This window comes from Chiloscyllium plagiosum, chromosome 21 (genome assembly GCF_004010195.1).
Source record: "Chiloscyllium plagiosum isolate BGI_BamShark_2017 chromosome 21, ASM401019v2, whole genome shotgun sequence".
Taxonomy (NCBI): Eukaryota; Metazoa; Chordata; class Chondrichthyes; order Orectolobiformes; family Hemiscylliidae; genus Chiloscyllium; species Chiloscyllium plagiosum.
Genome location: NC_057730.1, coordinates 15,759,990 through 15,776,539, shown reverse-complemented (window position 1 = coordinate 15,776,539; position 16,550 = coordinate 15,759,990). Strand labels below are relative to the sequence as shown.

The 16,550-nt window shown below is 44.3% G+C and overlaps 1 protein-coding gene across 1 annotated transcript in view; it reads left to right on the top strand.

Moving 5' to 3' along the window:
- The first annotated feature begins 3,700 nt into the window (after positions 1–3,700).
- Positions 3,701–16,550, top strand: part of LOC122560563 (60S ribosomal protein L3-like) — a 31,056-nt gene continuing 18,206 nt past the window's right edge. Inside the window, exons 1-4 of the mRNA XM_043711320.1 lie at positions 3,701–3,806; positions 4,046–4,238; positions 7,809–7,977; positions 12,607–12,742. Of these exons, the coding sequence (XP_043567255.1) occupies positions 3,804–3,806; positions 4,046–4,238; positions 7,809–7,977; positions 12,607–12,742 (501 nt within the window). The 5' untranslated portion in view covers positions 3,701–3,803. The remainder of the gene's footprint in view (positions 3,807–4,045; positions 4,239–7,808; positions 7,978–12,606; positions 12,743–16,550) is intronic.

Genomic DNA, 16,550 nt, shown 5'->3' with positions numbered 1-16,550 from the left:
TCAGTAGGCACAGCAAGTAATTAAGAAGGCAAATGGAATTTTCTCCTTCATTGCTAAAGGGATTGAGTTTAAAAGCAGCGAAGTTATGTTGCAGCTCGACAAGGTGCTGGTGAGGCCACACCTGGAGTAGTGCGTGTAGTTTTGGTTTCCTTACTTGAGAACGGATGTACTGGCACTGGAGGGGGTGCAGAGGAGGCTCACTGGGTTGATTCCGAAGTTGAGTGGGTTGACTTACGAGGGGAGACTGAGTAGACTGGGATTATATTCATTGGGATTTAGAAGTATGAGGGGGATCTTGGAGAAACATTTAAGACTATGAAGGGAATAGATAAGACAGAGGTAGAGAGGATGTTTCCACTGGTGGGTGAAACTAGGTCAAGAGGGCATAGCCTCAAAATTAGGGGGAGCAGACTTAGGACTTAATTGAGAAAATTTCTTCACCCAGAGAGTTGTGAATCCATGAAATTCCTGGCCCTGCGAATTAGCTGAGGCTTCTTCAGCGAATGTTTTTAAAGCTAAGATAGATATGTTTTTGAACAGTAAAGGAATTAGGGGTTATGGTGAGAGGTCAGGTAAGTGAAGCTGAGGCCACGAAAAGGTCAGCTCTGATTTTATTGAATGGCGGAGCAGGCTCGAAGGGTCAGATGGCCTACTCCTGCTCCTGTTTCCAAATTCTTTTGTTCTAGAATCAGCATGGAACCTATTTTCACTGTTTCTTTGGGTTCCCAACTAAAAACTAAACCAAAGCTCAAAACATGCCTGAACTGAGAGGACTGGCCACTCCCTTTTCATTGTCCAAGAGTTTTAAAAAAAACCCTAAAAGTCTTTTCCCTGATTGTTGCCCGATAGGCAGTACCTGTTGGCCATAATCAAAATGGCTGTACCCCAGACAAATTGGAACCTCCGACTTTTACAACCCCTTTTGAAAAAAACCAAGGACAACATAACCTTGTTAAAGGAGCAGCATTGTCAAAGATCTTTGACAGTACAGTGCTCCCTCAGTGCCGAACAGTCAATTTAGAATTTGTGTTCAAGTGTGATATTTTTGAAAGCTATGCATTTCTAGTTTCCCACCTGGCAGGACCTGAAAACCTGGCCTGAAAGATGTAGCACCTTCGCAAGTCTCAGTGACACAACCTTAGATAAGTCAGTCAATGGTTTGTGTATAAGTTTGTGCAAACCATGTAGGACTCAGTCTGAGGAAGGATGTTAACCTGAAATGTAAACTGTCTGTGCATTTCACAGCTGTTGACTGATTCTATTATGGTCCCAGTTGCGAGTGCTACTGCTCAAATCAGAATGAAATATGATTTGATAGATGATACTTTTTTAGAATTTTAGCTGGTGTGGTGATTGTTTACTGAAACGTGAAGCTGCAGAGTGCTTTTTTTTTAACAACAAAGCAGAAATTTATTACACAAAAGATAAGAACAAGCTACATAGATGTAGAAGACAATTCAGAAAATTCTTAAAACACATTGCAATCTCTTTCCCAACACCATCAATTTACAGTGATTCAAATCCAGCTAAATTACTATACCAGAGTTATGTCAAACCTTTCAGTTGTATGTATGTATTTTTTTGCCTCTCCAGTGATAATGTGATTTATGTCTATGGTGGTGGGGGAGGGGATTTTTTTTTAGATTAGATTCCCTACAGTGTGGAAACAGGCCCTTCGGCCCAACAAGTTCACACCGACCCTCCAAAGAGCAACCCACCTAGACCCATTCCCCTACATTTATCCCTGACTAATACACCTAACACTACTGGCAATTTAGTATGGCCAATTCACCTGAACTGCACATCTTTGGACTGTGGGAGGAAACCAGAGCACCCAGAGGAAACCCACGCAGACACAGGGAAGAATGTGCAAACTCCACACAGACAGTCACCCGAGGCTGGGATCAACCCTGGGACCCTGGTGCTGTGAGGCAGCAGTGCTAACCACTGAGCCACCCAGCCACCCCGAAGAGGACTCCAGTATCTGATGTGTGAAACCAGCTTGATGGATCTGTTGGCTCTGTTTTACCATCAATTTACTTTGGACTATAAAGACTGAGAGAATATACTTGGATGGGGAGCTATGGTAAATCCTCCTTAGGAGATTAAAGTACAGCCCAGTCAGAGTTGTTCACAGAATGAGGGTAATAATCATGGTGTTCCCTTGGTTAGACTCCTCCAGAGTGAAAATATGTGTTCTGGTCAGGTTGCGACATTGCTGGAATTATAAAGTTCTCAAAACTAAGAACTGTGGATGCTGGAAATCTGAAACAAAGACAGAAATTGGAACTCAGCAATTCCCGCGGCATTTGCGAAGAGAAAGTCATGTTAACGTTTTGAGTCTGGGGTATCCATTTCTGGTGAAGAGGCACTGGACCCGAAATGTTGACTCTGCTTTCCCAACACAGATGTTGCCTGACATGCTGAGTTTCTCCAGCAATTTTTGTTATCATGTTCTCAACCTTATTTTCAAAAACTCAGTGGCCTTAAACCTCTCTGTCTCTGTAATCATCTCCAACACTGCAATCCAGCAAGATATCCACACTCCTCTAATTCTGGCTGCTAGCACAACTTTGATTTTCATCATTCCACCATTGGTAGCAAAAGGACATAAGAGCAGGAGTAGGCCACTTGGCCCTGCTCCACCATTCAATAAGATCATGGCTGATCCTTTTGTGGCCTCAGCTCCACTTACCCGCCTGCTCACCATAACCCTTAATTCCTTTGCTGTTCAAAAAGTATCGATCATTGCCTTAAAAATATTCAATGAGGTTGCCTCAACTGCTTCACTGGGCAGGGAATTCCCACAGATTCACAACCTTTTGGGTGAAGTAGCACTGCTACCTCACAATGCTCGGGACCCTGGTTCAATACCAGCCTCAGGTGTCTGGCTGAGGTGTTTGCATGTTCTCCCCGTGTCTGTGTGGGTTTCCTCCCACAGTCCAAAGATGTGCAGGTCGGGTGGATTGGCCATGCTAAATTGCCCATAGTGTTTAGGGATGTGTAGTTTAGGTGCATTAGTCAGGGGGAGAGTAATAGGGTTACTTTTCAGAGGGACTTGTTGGGCCAAATGGTCTGTTTCCACACACTGTAGGGGTTCTATGAAATCTGCTCCCCCTTACTTTGAGTCTATGCCCTTTTGTTCTAGAGGCAATACCTTCTAGTGCCCATGCCCTAAGTTCTGCAATCTCCTCCTAAATGTCTACAACCCTCCTTTAAGATCTTCCTTAAAGATTTTCCTTACCTCTTTGGTCAAACTCTTAGTCACTACCTAATATTTCGCTACTGCGGCCCATTGTCAAATTTTCTTTGATAACAATCTTGTAAAGCACCTTGAAACATTTTACAGTGAGTGGGTCTATAAAGATGCAAATTGTTGCACTTGAAGACTGTCATAAGCTATATTTATGTATTCAAACTATAAATGTATATGATTCAACAAGCCCAAAGCCAAATGATATTTGGGGAGAAGGTACACATGTCACCTGACTATTATTGTTCACTTTATTTTCAATCAGAAAAGAATCTCATGAGGGACATGGGACAAAAATAAGCATGTTGAAATGTTGCCAGTGCACATTTGTAATGTAGTGAGCAGTGTCAATGGCACCTGGAAATTCAGGGTCTGCAATTGTTGTAATGTCAAACTTAGGCAGCTACCCTGCTCCAAAAGTTAATACGGGGGCTAATGGAGCCAGGAGCTATATTTGTGACTTTATATTAAGTAACGTCTTAAGCGTGAGCTTATTTCAGCACTTGGAAACTGTCTCTTTCAGCTGCTCACTTCGTGCTCAGCACATACCATGGTATGCTTGCTTTTGCTGTTAACATTAAAAAGCATGATTTAATTCAGATATAGCCGTGACGAGGGATCTAAATGCATATCTTATGTTTTTTTCTTATTTTCTGCAGTTGCTGTAGTCTTTAGTGAAATGCTTGCCAGATAATTTTAAACCCATGCTCCTGCCATAGATTTTCAGTATGAGGTCGGGCGGCCATTTTTCTTGTTAAGCATTTTTAAATTAAGAAGTGTTTCTGTTTCCAGTCGCACCGTAAGTTCTCGGCGCCCCGACACGGACACCTGGGCTTTCTTCCTCGCAAGAGAAGTTCCAGACACCGAGGGAAAGTGAAATCCTGGCCTAAGGATGATCCCAGTAAGCCCGTGCATATGACAGCTTTCCCGGGCTACAAAGCCGGCATGACTCATGTCCTGCGGGAAGTGCACAGGCCTGGCCAGAGTAAGTATTTGGATAGTTTCATGGTGCGATCGTTCGACTGAGACCGGGGTCTCAGTGCCTGTGTTCAGTGTTGATCTTTTGTTTATAGCGCTGGAGTGGTTCATCAAGATAAATGCCGATAACTATAGTACTGAGGCCTGTAGGGATTAAAGGGGAAAACAGGGAACTGAGTTGGACATAAAACGGCAGATCAGGTTCGCAAGGCCGAATGGCCTACTACTGCTCCTATCTTCTGTGTTTCTGACTCAGAGGTAAGAGGGCAACTGACGAAGCCAAGACAGACCACCTGGCTTGCTGTCTTCTTCCTGCCTCTTGCTTGTCTACCTTGGATTCTAGCATCTGGAGTTTTTTTGTCTCTAACCGACCAAAGCACAGCTAAAAGTTGCGCATTCAGGACTTATACCAGAGGAATGTACAGTGAATCCAGGCTGACCTTTCTAGGAGAAAGTGAGGACTGCAGATGCTGGAGATCAGACTCGAGAGTGTGGTGCTAGAAAAGCACAGCAGGTCAGTCAGCAACCAAGGAGCAAGAGAATTGATGCCTCAGGCATAAGCCTTCTGGGAGTCCTGAGGGAGTGCTATACCATCGATGCTACTCCTTTTACATGTAGCTTTAATATGTGGCCCAGTTTGCCATCTTATAGAGTCATACAGCACAGAAACAGACCGTTTAGTCCAACTTGTTCAAAGTGAACAAGTCTCATTTGCCAGCATTTGGCCCATATCCCTCTAAACCCTTCCTATTCATGTACCATTCCAGATGTCTTTTCAACATTGTAATTGTGCCAGCTTCCACCACTTCCTCTGGCAGCTCATTCCATGTACCCACCAGCTTACAGCATTATTTAAAGTATAACAGGATTCCAAGCACTGGAATTCACGCCATGAATTTCACTGCCTCTTTCCTCCTTCAAGATGCTCCTCAAAAGTTCATCCTTAAAGAATCTTTGTCAATTTGCCTAATGCGGGTTTCTAACACGTTTTATAGCTCTGTACTTCTCCTGTGAAATGCCTGGAAATGTAAATTCAAGCACTATATAAATATAAGTTATCACTGCTGTTGAAATTCTTTCTTTAATGCTGTTAAGATAACCTTTGATCCAGATGTGGTGCAGAAAGGAATATTTATAATTTCTTTGAAGGGTTGATGGTCTATAACTGTTATTAAGGAATTTTTAAAAAAATTATCAGCATTTGCATCAATTGTAAAGAAATAAATTATAACCACTCCGATAATAATTATATATCATACAGCCTGGTAACCCTTTGCCTGGAAGCAATACCAATAAAAAGGAAATTAAGAAAGAAGCCAGCAGATTTAAAAAGATGGACACAAGGGTGGCACAGTGGCTAGCACTATTGCCTAACAGCACCAGGGACCTGGGTTCGATTCCAGCCTCGGGCGACAGTGTGGGGTTTGCATATTCTCCCCTTGTTTACATGGGTTCCCTCTGGGTGCTCCAGTTTCCTCCTTAATAGGTGAATCGGTAATGCCAAATTGCCTATAGCCTTCAGGGATGTGTAGGTTAAGTGCATTAATCAGGGGTAAATGTAGAGTAATAGGGGAATGGGTCTGGGCGAGTTACCCTTCAGAGTATCGGTGTGGATGTGTTGAGCCAAATGGCCCATTTCCACACTGTAGGGATTCTATGACAGAGGAGCTGGAAGGTAATTACTACACAGAGGACTCAAATGGAAAAAACAAAACAAACACCGTGAGAAAAAGGAGCATGCTGTTTTGGGTGAGTTGGGCAGAGATTGGAAAACATGGGTGGTGGCCAGCTGCCAATGGTGAGGGAACCTTCTGAATATTCTGGTCTGATTTTTCTTTCTAGATTACTTACAGTGTGGAAACAGGCCCTTCGGCCCAACAAGTCCACACCGACCCTCCGAAGCGCAACCCACCCGACCCATTCCCCTACATTTACCCCTTCACCTAACACTACGGGCAATTTAGCATGGCCAATTCAGCTAACCTGCACATTTTGTTTTTGGATTGTGGGAGGAAACCGGAGCACCCGGAGGAAACCCACGCAGACACGGGGAGAATGTGCAAACTCCTCACAGAGAGTCGCCTGAGGCGGGAATTGAACCCGGGTCTCTGGCGCTGTGAGGCCGCAGTGCTAACCACTGTGCCACCGTGCCGCCCACAATGGGAGTATTTTAAGAAGGCTGAATTCATACGAACCCAAGTTTTACCAAAGTTAGGTAGGGTACCTACGCATTGTGGAGACATTGGATACGGGACCACTGGGAATTCATGTGGGGTTTCTGGTGAAAATCGATGACCCTTAAAAACTGAATATCCCTAGTATTTACTGTGTGGTTTGAGACTTAATTTAACAACAATCGCAACAAATTTCCAAATTTCTAGCCTGGGAAAAGAAAGGGGAAGAATTACAGGAAACACAGAGGTCACAGTGCCCTTTGCACAATTTCTCTGGAGGCAAATGTACCCTATTATCAGGGTGTTCTTTTTGGAAAGTAAGGAAGTTTTGTTCTTAGATAGAATGGTAAATCGACCCTCAGATGGAGGCGGGTAAAAGGAACAACTGTCAGCTGATGTCATGAGTAAGTCTCCAGTGGTCATCTGTCAAAAGGATTCTGACAATTGATTGACACAGTATAAATTACTGGCCCCAGAAAGATGATATATCAATAAGTGCTCAGGCTTGACGGAGGCTCTCAGCAAGTGGTCCTCATCAGGCTGTCATCAGGGAAACGGCTACTTCTCAAACTCAATGAACAATCAGAAAATTGCTATCAATTGTTGACTGCACACATTGGGTAACTGTGTTCATAAACCTCCAAATTCAACACTCTGCATCCACCCAAGACCACCTCCATATCTGAGTACAAGTTGCAGCAATGACCTTGCCCCTGAGAAACTCACAAAGGGAGTATCATAGACTCCCTTTGTGTGGAAACAAGGCATTTGGCCCAACACCAACCTTCCAAAGGTATCCCACCCACACCCATTTCCCCTATCCTAATGCTCGAAACGTCAACTTTCCTGCTCCTTGGATGCTGCCTGACTGGCTGTGCTTTTCCAGCACCACACGTTTTGACTCTGACCCCCTACGCTATTACTCTACATTCTCCCTGAATGATGTACCTAACCTACACATTCCCAAATGTCACAGACAATTTAATATGGCCAATTCACCTAACTCACACATCTTTGGATCGAGGGAAGAAACCTGAGCACCCGGACGAACATGAGGAGAACGTGCAAACTGCACACAGAGTCATCCCTAGTACTGTGAGGCAGTAGCGCTAACCACGGAGCCACTGCACCAGAGTATTTGGATCCCCACACAAACTCCCACATGTACAAATCTCTATCTATACCAAATCTGCTGAAAAGTTTGTGAAATGTTAGGAACACCGTATTAAGCAGTCAGAAACAGTGGGTATTTGGTAACCCACAGTTAGCATTATATACATGACAAAATACATATAATTAAGTAAAAAGCATTTGCCAACAGACCCAAATTGATTTTGTGAAGCCACCAAGTTATGTTTTGAGGTGTCAGGTCACCTTTTAATCAGGGAATTATAATATTACAGAGATCTCAAAGAGAGAAGTAGTGGAGGCTGTTACTATTATCGACACTCCACCAGTGATCGTTGTGGGGATTGTGGGATATGTGGATACTCCGAGGGGACTGCGAGCATTTAAAACAATCTTTGCTGAACACATTAGCGATGAATGCAAACGACGTTTCTACAAGAACTGGTAAGTAGACATTGCTTTTTTTAAAAGCTCCCCATCATTTTGGGGGTGGAGGGGGATATAGATATGTGTGAGTGGATGATTGTTCATTTTGCGTATTTTCTGGTCTCTGGCTGGCTTGGTTCTTACCGCTTATTGGGTATACAGTCTATTGGGTCAGAAACCCCATGGAAAACATAAAAAAAGTGAAGGATCAGAAGTCATCATTTGGCCTACAGGAAAATGACTACTCTTCCAATCCAGTATCCAGTTGCGTTTTGATTCCCAAAATGCATTTGATTCTTCTCTTTTTATTATTCCGGATGTTTAACCACCATTAAATAAAAAGCCAACACATTCTCTAAGTCCAAAAATGTGCAGATCAGATGAATTGGCCATGCTAAATTGCCCATAGTGTTAGGTCAATTAGTCAGAGGGAAATGGATCTGGGTGGGTTACTCTTCGGAGCTCGGTGTGGACTGGTTGGGCCGAAGGGCCTGTTTCCACACTGTAGGGAATCTAATCTAATCTAATCTAATCTAATCTAATCTAATCTAATACACGCAGAAGCTGCCAAAACTCCTTTGCTTTTGTTGTTCAGGACTGGAGCCTGCATTCAGGCCTGGAGGACTGTGTGAACTCACGTCGCTAGAACTAAACATGCATTTTTCTGGAATCTAACTTAAAATTAATCTTTAATAACTCAAATTTATCTTTTCGGTCCTATAACAGAGAGTTGACTTGGAGAAATCCTTTTTTAACTCTATCTGTGCCATTCAATTATTTGCATACATCATCATGATTTATCCTCTGTCCACTTCCCATTTGCTGCCCCAACAACCTTAATCTTTTTAAACTGAGAAACATTTCTTTGTGATTCTAACTCCATGAAACAGGAAGACCTGTACCCTGAATGGGTTTTATATATAAGCACAGCAACATAGAATCCCTATAGTGTGGAAACACGCACTTTCAGCTCATCGGGCTGTTTTCCCTGGAGCGTCAGAGGCTGAGGGGTGACCTTGTAGTAGTTTATAAAATCATGAGGGGCATGGATAGGATAAATAGACAAAGTCTTTTCCCTGCGGTGGGAGAGTCCAGAACTAGCGGGCATAGATTTAGGGTGAGAGGGGAAAGATATAAAAGAGACCTAAGGGGCAACCTTTTCACGCAGAGGGTGGTACGTGCATGGAATGAGCTGCCAGAGGAAGTGGAGGCTGGTACAATTGCAACATTTAAAAGGCAACTGGATGGGTATATGAATAGGAAGAGTTTGGAGAGATATGGGCCATCATTCCATGTGTACACTCATGGTGAGAATTTGAGATTCCATTTAGTGAATCCAAATTCCTGTAATTGTTGTGGTGGGATTTGAACCCATGCTACTTGGGCATTAGCCAGACTCGCTGGATTACTAGCCTAGTGACACTACCACAATACCCCCACCTCCCCACCTCCTGCTGGACAACTCGCAGCCACTGCATCTAAGCTGTGGCACTGAGTTTCTTCCTTCCAGTGCAAAGGAAGATTGCCTCTCTCTGACTCTCCATCATTCATCTTAGAATCGAATTAGAATTAAATTTAGAATTTAACTCAGGCATAGACTGTGACCATGAATCCATATCAAGACTGTGTGCAAAGTCTAACTTCTCTATCTTTGAATTGGCCCTTTAAACACTTCAGTGGCCAATTCAAAGATAGAGAAGTTAGACTTTGCACACAGTCTTGATATGGATTTGTGGTCACAGTCTGTGTCAAATTCTAATTTTAATTCTAGTTCATTTCTAAGATGAATGATGAAGTGTCAGAGGCAAGCTTCCTTGGCATCTTTGGATTGTGGGAGGAAACCGGAGCACGGGTAGGAAACCCATGCAGACGCAGGGAGAATGTGCAAACTCCACACAGACATCACCCAAGGGTTGGATCAAACCCGGGTCCCTTTTGCTGTGAGGCAGCAGTGCTAACCACTGAGCCAGCATGCTACTCCATTCCACAAAAGGAACAATAATGAGCCATTCAGCTGTTCAGGCCTAATCCATCATTCAAATAGATCACTGCCGATTGCGACTTGACTTCAATGTGCATTCTCAGTTTAGTCAGACATCTGTGGGACATACAGAATCAAAAATTAAACATTTGATTAAAAGGACAAGAAAAGAGGCCATTCCGAACCACCTGCTGAACAGTGAAAGCTTGTGCACTGTTTCCCAGAGACTAACTTTGAAATGCAGAAGCAAAACCAGAAGGGAAAAGAAAGATGACTGACGACAACCTGTGGAAAGTTGCCTACTGACTTCATAAGTTTATGAAGTAACGAGACCTTGTCACTGTCCTCTTGGACAAGGTACACTCTCTTACAGATCTAGGCATTTGATTTTGACTTCTGGGTAACAAATGATTGCCCCTAACCTCCTGCATTCTGTACCCACTGTCAATGTCCTGTATCCCCATTCCTTCCAGGCTGTCACCGACACCCACAACCGAATGTGTCCCATCTGTAGCTGCACTCAATCCACTTTTCAGTTCCACCCATGGCCTTTTACTTGCAGTGATTGCTGTGGTCTGTACCTGAACAATATTCATTACCCAGAGACCTGTGGGGGTGGGCTGGCAATGAGGGGGATCACTAGTTGAGACCACTCAAAATTGTGTCACCCCAGCTGCCAGCAAGTCAAGTTCAGGTGTGGTCCTCCTGCTTCCCTGGATCTTACCTTGTTCCCAATGGATCCCTGACTGGGCTCTTCAGCTCAGGCCCAATGGTCGCAGAGTGTATGGTGTTGATTCTAAAATCCAGTTCCGATCCTGATATTGGGCGGGGGGGGGGGGTGTTTGTAATCTAATCGTCAGCCCTATCAAAATGTCGCCCACCTGTTTTGCTGACATTAATGGGCTGGTCAGGCTACAAACTCCATTTTGAATCTGTTACCACCTAACAAATTAAACCCTTTTCATCAAAGCTTCCCTTTAGTTAAAGCACCTCCACTGTATTTTATTATTATCAGTGACATCCAAATTCTATCCTAATTTTCAAAGCCGTTGTCACCTCTGTGAACATCTGCATTGCTCCAAAGTGAATAGTAAGACCATGCTTTGCACTTGGTTTAATAAGTTCTCTCCCCTGTAAAACAATGGAGAACACAGAACAGGAGAAAGTGTGGACTGCAGATGCTGGAGTTCAGAGTTGAGAGTGTGGCGCTGGAAAAGCACAGCCGGTCAGGCAGCATCTGAGGAGCAGGAGGAGTGATGTTTCGGGCCGAAAGGCTTACGCCCAAAACGTCGACTCTTCTGCTCCTCAGGTGCTGCCTGACCTGCTGTGCTTTTCCAGCTCCACACTTTTCTGCACGGAATAGGCTCAACCCTTGCTGTGCGTGGACATAGTCTGTGATGGTATTAGACGTTATTGAAATGCCTATGCTCCAGTAGGAAGAATGGCCCTTTCAATAGGATACCACAGTGCAGCTGGCATCTATCAAACTTTATCTGGCATGAATCAGAGGCTCTGTAGGCAACGGGTCACCAGTGATCCGGATCCTGCCTGATAACGAGTTCACTTCTGGGCAGCAGTTGTTCATCCTAAATCAACTATGTAATTTCTTTCTGCTTTATTGTTGCTTTCTTCAGAATTTTGTTTTATTTATTTTGAGGGATGTTGGTGTCGCTGGCTGGTCAGCATTTATTGCCCCGCCCCTAGTTGCCCCTTGAGAAGGTGGTGGGGAGCTGCCTTCTTGAACTGCTGCAGTCCACCTGCTGTGGGCTGACCCACAATGCTCTTAGGAAGGGAATCCTAGGATTTGGGCCTAGCAACAGTGAAGGAACGGTGATCTATTTGTCCGTTGTTCCTGGGATGACAGGACTGGTGTACTGGATCGGTTAGAACTGTATTCACTGGAAAATGACAGGGCATCTCACAGAAGCCTGTAAAATTCTAACAAGACCAGACAGGGTAAAAGCAGGAAGAATGTTCCCAATGACTGGGGAATCCTGTCAATGGACTGCAGTACAAGGAGACAGGCTAGGCCTTTCTGGACTGAGATAAGAAGAAATGTCTTCACCCAGAGAATGGGGAGCCTGTGGAAGTCTCCTCCACAGAGAGTAGTTGAAGCCAAAACATTGAATGTTATCAAGACTGAATTAGATATAGTCCTCAGGCTAAAGGGATCAATAGGGAGCGGGAAAAACTGAGGAACAGGGGACTGAGTTGGATGAGCAGCCATAGTAATATTGAATGGTGGAGCAGGCTTGAAGGGCCGAATGGCCTACTCCTGCTCCTATTTTATATCTACATGTTAAGTCAGGATGGTGAGTGGCTGGGAGGGAAACTTGAAAGTTGTGGTGTTCCCATGCACCCATTGCTTTTGTCCTTCCAGAACGGTAAAAATACCTCGTAACTGAGGGTATCAAGTTTTAATGTCGAAATGTGTACAATGGAGCTATAAAATAATGTCATGTGGCTGTCAGAAATTAGGCTGAAAATTCAGCAAAGGAGACCTGCATTCAGTCATAGACTTGATTTTCTCATCTAAATTTGGAAAGCAAGGCTTGTCATTTAATTATCAGTGGGATTACTGGTCTCCCGACTGTCAGCTGAATGGTGAGTGTTGGTTCTATATGACAATATGCCAGAGCATGGCTCACATCTCCTCATACAACCAGGTGTAAGAGTAAGAAGAAAGCCTTCACTAAATACAGCAAGAAATGGCAGGATGAAGCGGGCAAAAAGCAGCTGGAGAAAGACTTTGAAGCCATGAAGAAGTATTGCAAGATCATCCGAATCATTGTTCACACTCAGGTGAGAAGTGTTCTGTTTCTCTGTTGTTCGTGGTTACCTTTCTCATCCTAACAGCCCTATATAACTCAAGAGTGGAGTGGGTAACAAAGAGACCTTGGAGTAGAGCTTCATAGTTCCTGAAACTGGAGTCAAAGGTAGACAGGGTGGTGAAGAAGGCATTTGGTACGCTTGCCTTTATTGGTCAGTGCATTGAGTTTTGGAGTTGGGAGGTCATATTGCAGCTGCACAGGATATTGGTTAGGCCAATTTTAGAATATTGTATTCAGTTCGAATCTCCCTGCTGCAGGAAGGATGTTGTGAAATTTGAAAAGGTTCAGAAAAGATTTACAAGGATGTTGCCAGGTTTGGAGGATTTGAACTATAAGGAGAGGCTGAATAGGCTGGGCCTGTTTTCACTAGAGTGTCGTCCGTTGAGGGGTGACCTTGTTGAGGTTTATCAAATCATGAGGGGCATGGATAGGGTGAATAGTGAAGGTCTTTTCCCCAGGGTCAGGGAGTCCAAAGCTAGAGGACATTAGTTTAAGGTGAGAGGGGTAAGATGTAAAAGGGACCCATGGGCCAACTTCTTCATGCAGAGGGTGGTACGTGTATGGAATGAGCTGCACGAGGAAGGGTGGAGGCTTTTCAAAGGTACCTGAATGAGTGTAGAATCTGAAGGGTTTAGATGGATACAGGGCAAATGCTGGACATTGGGACTAGATTAGGTTAAGATATCCGGTCTGCATGGATGGGTTGGACCAAAGGGTCTGTTTTCTTGCTGTACATCTCTATGACTCTGTGAGGTAGTGACATGATTTCAAAACTGTGCTGCTTTGTTGATTGTCACTCATGTTATGTATGAAAGCCTGAATGGTTTCAGCTAGTGGCTTGCCTGGAAAAGTGTTAGAAGGATGTTATGAAACTTGAAAGGATCCAGAAAAGATTTATAAGCATGTTGCCGGGGTTGGAGAGTTTGAGCTATAGGGAGAGGTTGAACAGGCTGGGGTTATTTTCCTTGGACCATCAGAGGCTGAGGGGTGGCCTTATAGAGATCTATAAAATCATGAGGAGCTTCTCACTGGGACCTCAAAACTGAGATAATGTGACTTAATCACTGTGTTCCATGATGGGGCAGGAGGCTTCAACCTAGACCCAGAACTTGATTCACAAATGATCTAATGGATAGTTGCATTTCTTGCAGACCACCGGGGATATTTACTGAGGAGTTGGGAACATTCTAACAGATGAGTATAAAATGTTTGACACCTCCAAATCTTGCTAGTAGACGCCACATTGTAATGTGGATGTGTTTTCAATGCAGTGAATCACTAGAGGGCACTGTTCCATGGAATTAAAGTGACTAAATTTTGATTATGGCCTGGTGGTATTTTTGCCTGGACTGTTAATCCATCGTCCCAGGAAGCGATCTGGGGAACTGGGTTCGAATCCCACCGTAGCAGATGGTAGAATTTGAATTCAATAAAAATCTGGAATTAAGAGTCTAATAGTGACCTTGATGTGATTGTCTGAAAAACCCTTGTGGTTCACTAATGTCCTTTAGGGAAGGAAACTGCCACCCTTACCTGGTCTGGCCTACATGTGACTCCAGACCCATAGCAATGTGGTTGACACTTAACTGCCCTCTGGGCAATTAGGGATGGGTAATAAATGCTAGCATAGCCAGCAGTGCCCTCATTCTGCAAATTAATTAAAAAAAAAAGATTGTGTAAGCATTATAGTACGATTTCCTATCAAACAAAATGCCATGATCAAACACATATTCCCGCAACCTTCCACTGTCAGCATTCCACAGTGCCCATTCCCTCTGTAACACACTGGTCCACTCCTCCTTCACTCCCCCACAGTACCTTCCCATGCAATCGCAGAAGATGTAACGTTTGCCCGTTCACCTCCTCACAGTTCAGGGCCCCAAACACACCTTCTTTCAGTCTGGTCACTGCAGTTACTGCTAACTCCTTTACTTCTGCAAGACCAAACACAGATGGGCGGGTGTGTGTCTGCTTTGGGGGACTCCTCCACTCCTGTCCATAGGAATGACCTGATCCTTAAGTTGCTTGTCATTTCAATAAAGCACCTTGCCCTCAGGCTAACATTTCAATCTGGGCTCTGCTGCAATCCTCCAATCGAAGAATAACACAAGCGTGAAGAACGATTCTTCATTTCTCACTTTGGCTCTTTTACAGCATCCAGACCCAATACAGAATCCCACAGGTTCAGAGTCTGACTGTCTGATGTCTGTTCTCTATCCAAATCTCCCACGCTTCCCATGGCCTTGTCTTGTTTACTTTGCTCTCAGTAGAGAGGACCCACCCACCTCGCTTTCACCCATTTATTTACACCCATTTACTTCCCTTTTTCTTATTCACCCCAACTAACAACTGGGTCTCCATGCCATCTGATCCCCTCACACCTCCCCATCTCTGTTAAAAATATAAGAACATGATTTTCCAACCCCATTTGATTCTGAAGAAGTCAAATTGACTACGTTTTCCCTACAGATGCTGCCTGACCTACTGAGTTTCTCCAGCATTTTCTGTAGAATCCGTAGGGAGTGAAAGCAGGTCATTCAGCTTGTCGAGTCCACATTGACCCTCCGAAGAGCATGCCAACCTGACGCACAGCCCATCCTATCCTATTCCTTCACTTCCCACCTAACCTGCACATCCCTGGACATTATTTCATGGTGTAATGACTACTTAAGAGGTTATGCAGTATCAATGGCACATGGGAAGGGGGGTGATGTGAGAGAGGGCACAGAGAGACATGAGAGGCCATTGGAGCAGCGTCTGAGAGAGACACGGGGAATGGAGGGGGTAGCCTGGAAGTTGAGTGGGGTAATGGGTGTTGTAATACTGAGAGCTGGCTTGCTGTCTCCAGCTATTCAGAGAGGCCTCCTAACCAACCCAACATCCATAGTCACCCTCCTCCTGCACTCCATCACGGTTCGGCACCGGTAACCGTGTGAAAACGCAACCAGCCTGGGCAGAGTGAGGCACATGCCGACTGTGTGATTCAAACATTGAGAAAGGGCTTCGACTCATCAATGATACACAAAGTGAGGATTCAGCCCCAGGCTCTCAGTTTAACACCTTGCCTGAAAACACCACCTCCCTTCATACTGGACTGGAGGGGCTTTGTGCCCAAGCCTCTGATGCCGAGCTAAACGCCACAGACTCCTGAGTCAGCTGAAAGATTGCCAGCACTTAGCCTTCCCGAGATCCGTAGCTCTGCCTTTATTATGAGCGAGATTAGTGAAATGGTTAAAGTCTTCACTTCCTGACAGCAACGTGTTCGAAATAGAATTCAATGTACAGATGCTAATTGTTAAGCGAATGTGACCAGACATCAGTTCTTATTTACACATTATTGACATTTATTTTCTGAATCTGTCCTCATAAAGCTTGTGTATGAACAGCACAAATTTCAAAAATTGTGCGCCAGAGCAAGGCAATATTTTGTGATTGGGCTGATTTGGTTTCCAATAGCTTCCAAATAGACTTGCTGGACTATGACCTGACGTTGTGCGATTTCTAACTGTGTCCACCCAAGTCCAACACTTGGCTCCTCCACATCTTGTTTAAAATGTGTCATTGTGCCAGGTATTGGTAAATTAGAGTCATACAGCACAGAAACAGACCCTTCAGCCCAACCAGTCCATGACGACCATAATCACAAACCAAACTAGTCCCACCTGCCTGTGTTTGGCCCATATCCCACCAAACATTTCCTATTCATGTACTTATCAAAATGTCTTTTAAATGTTGTAACTGAGCCCTGCATCCACCACTTCTCTGGAAGTTCATTCCAC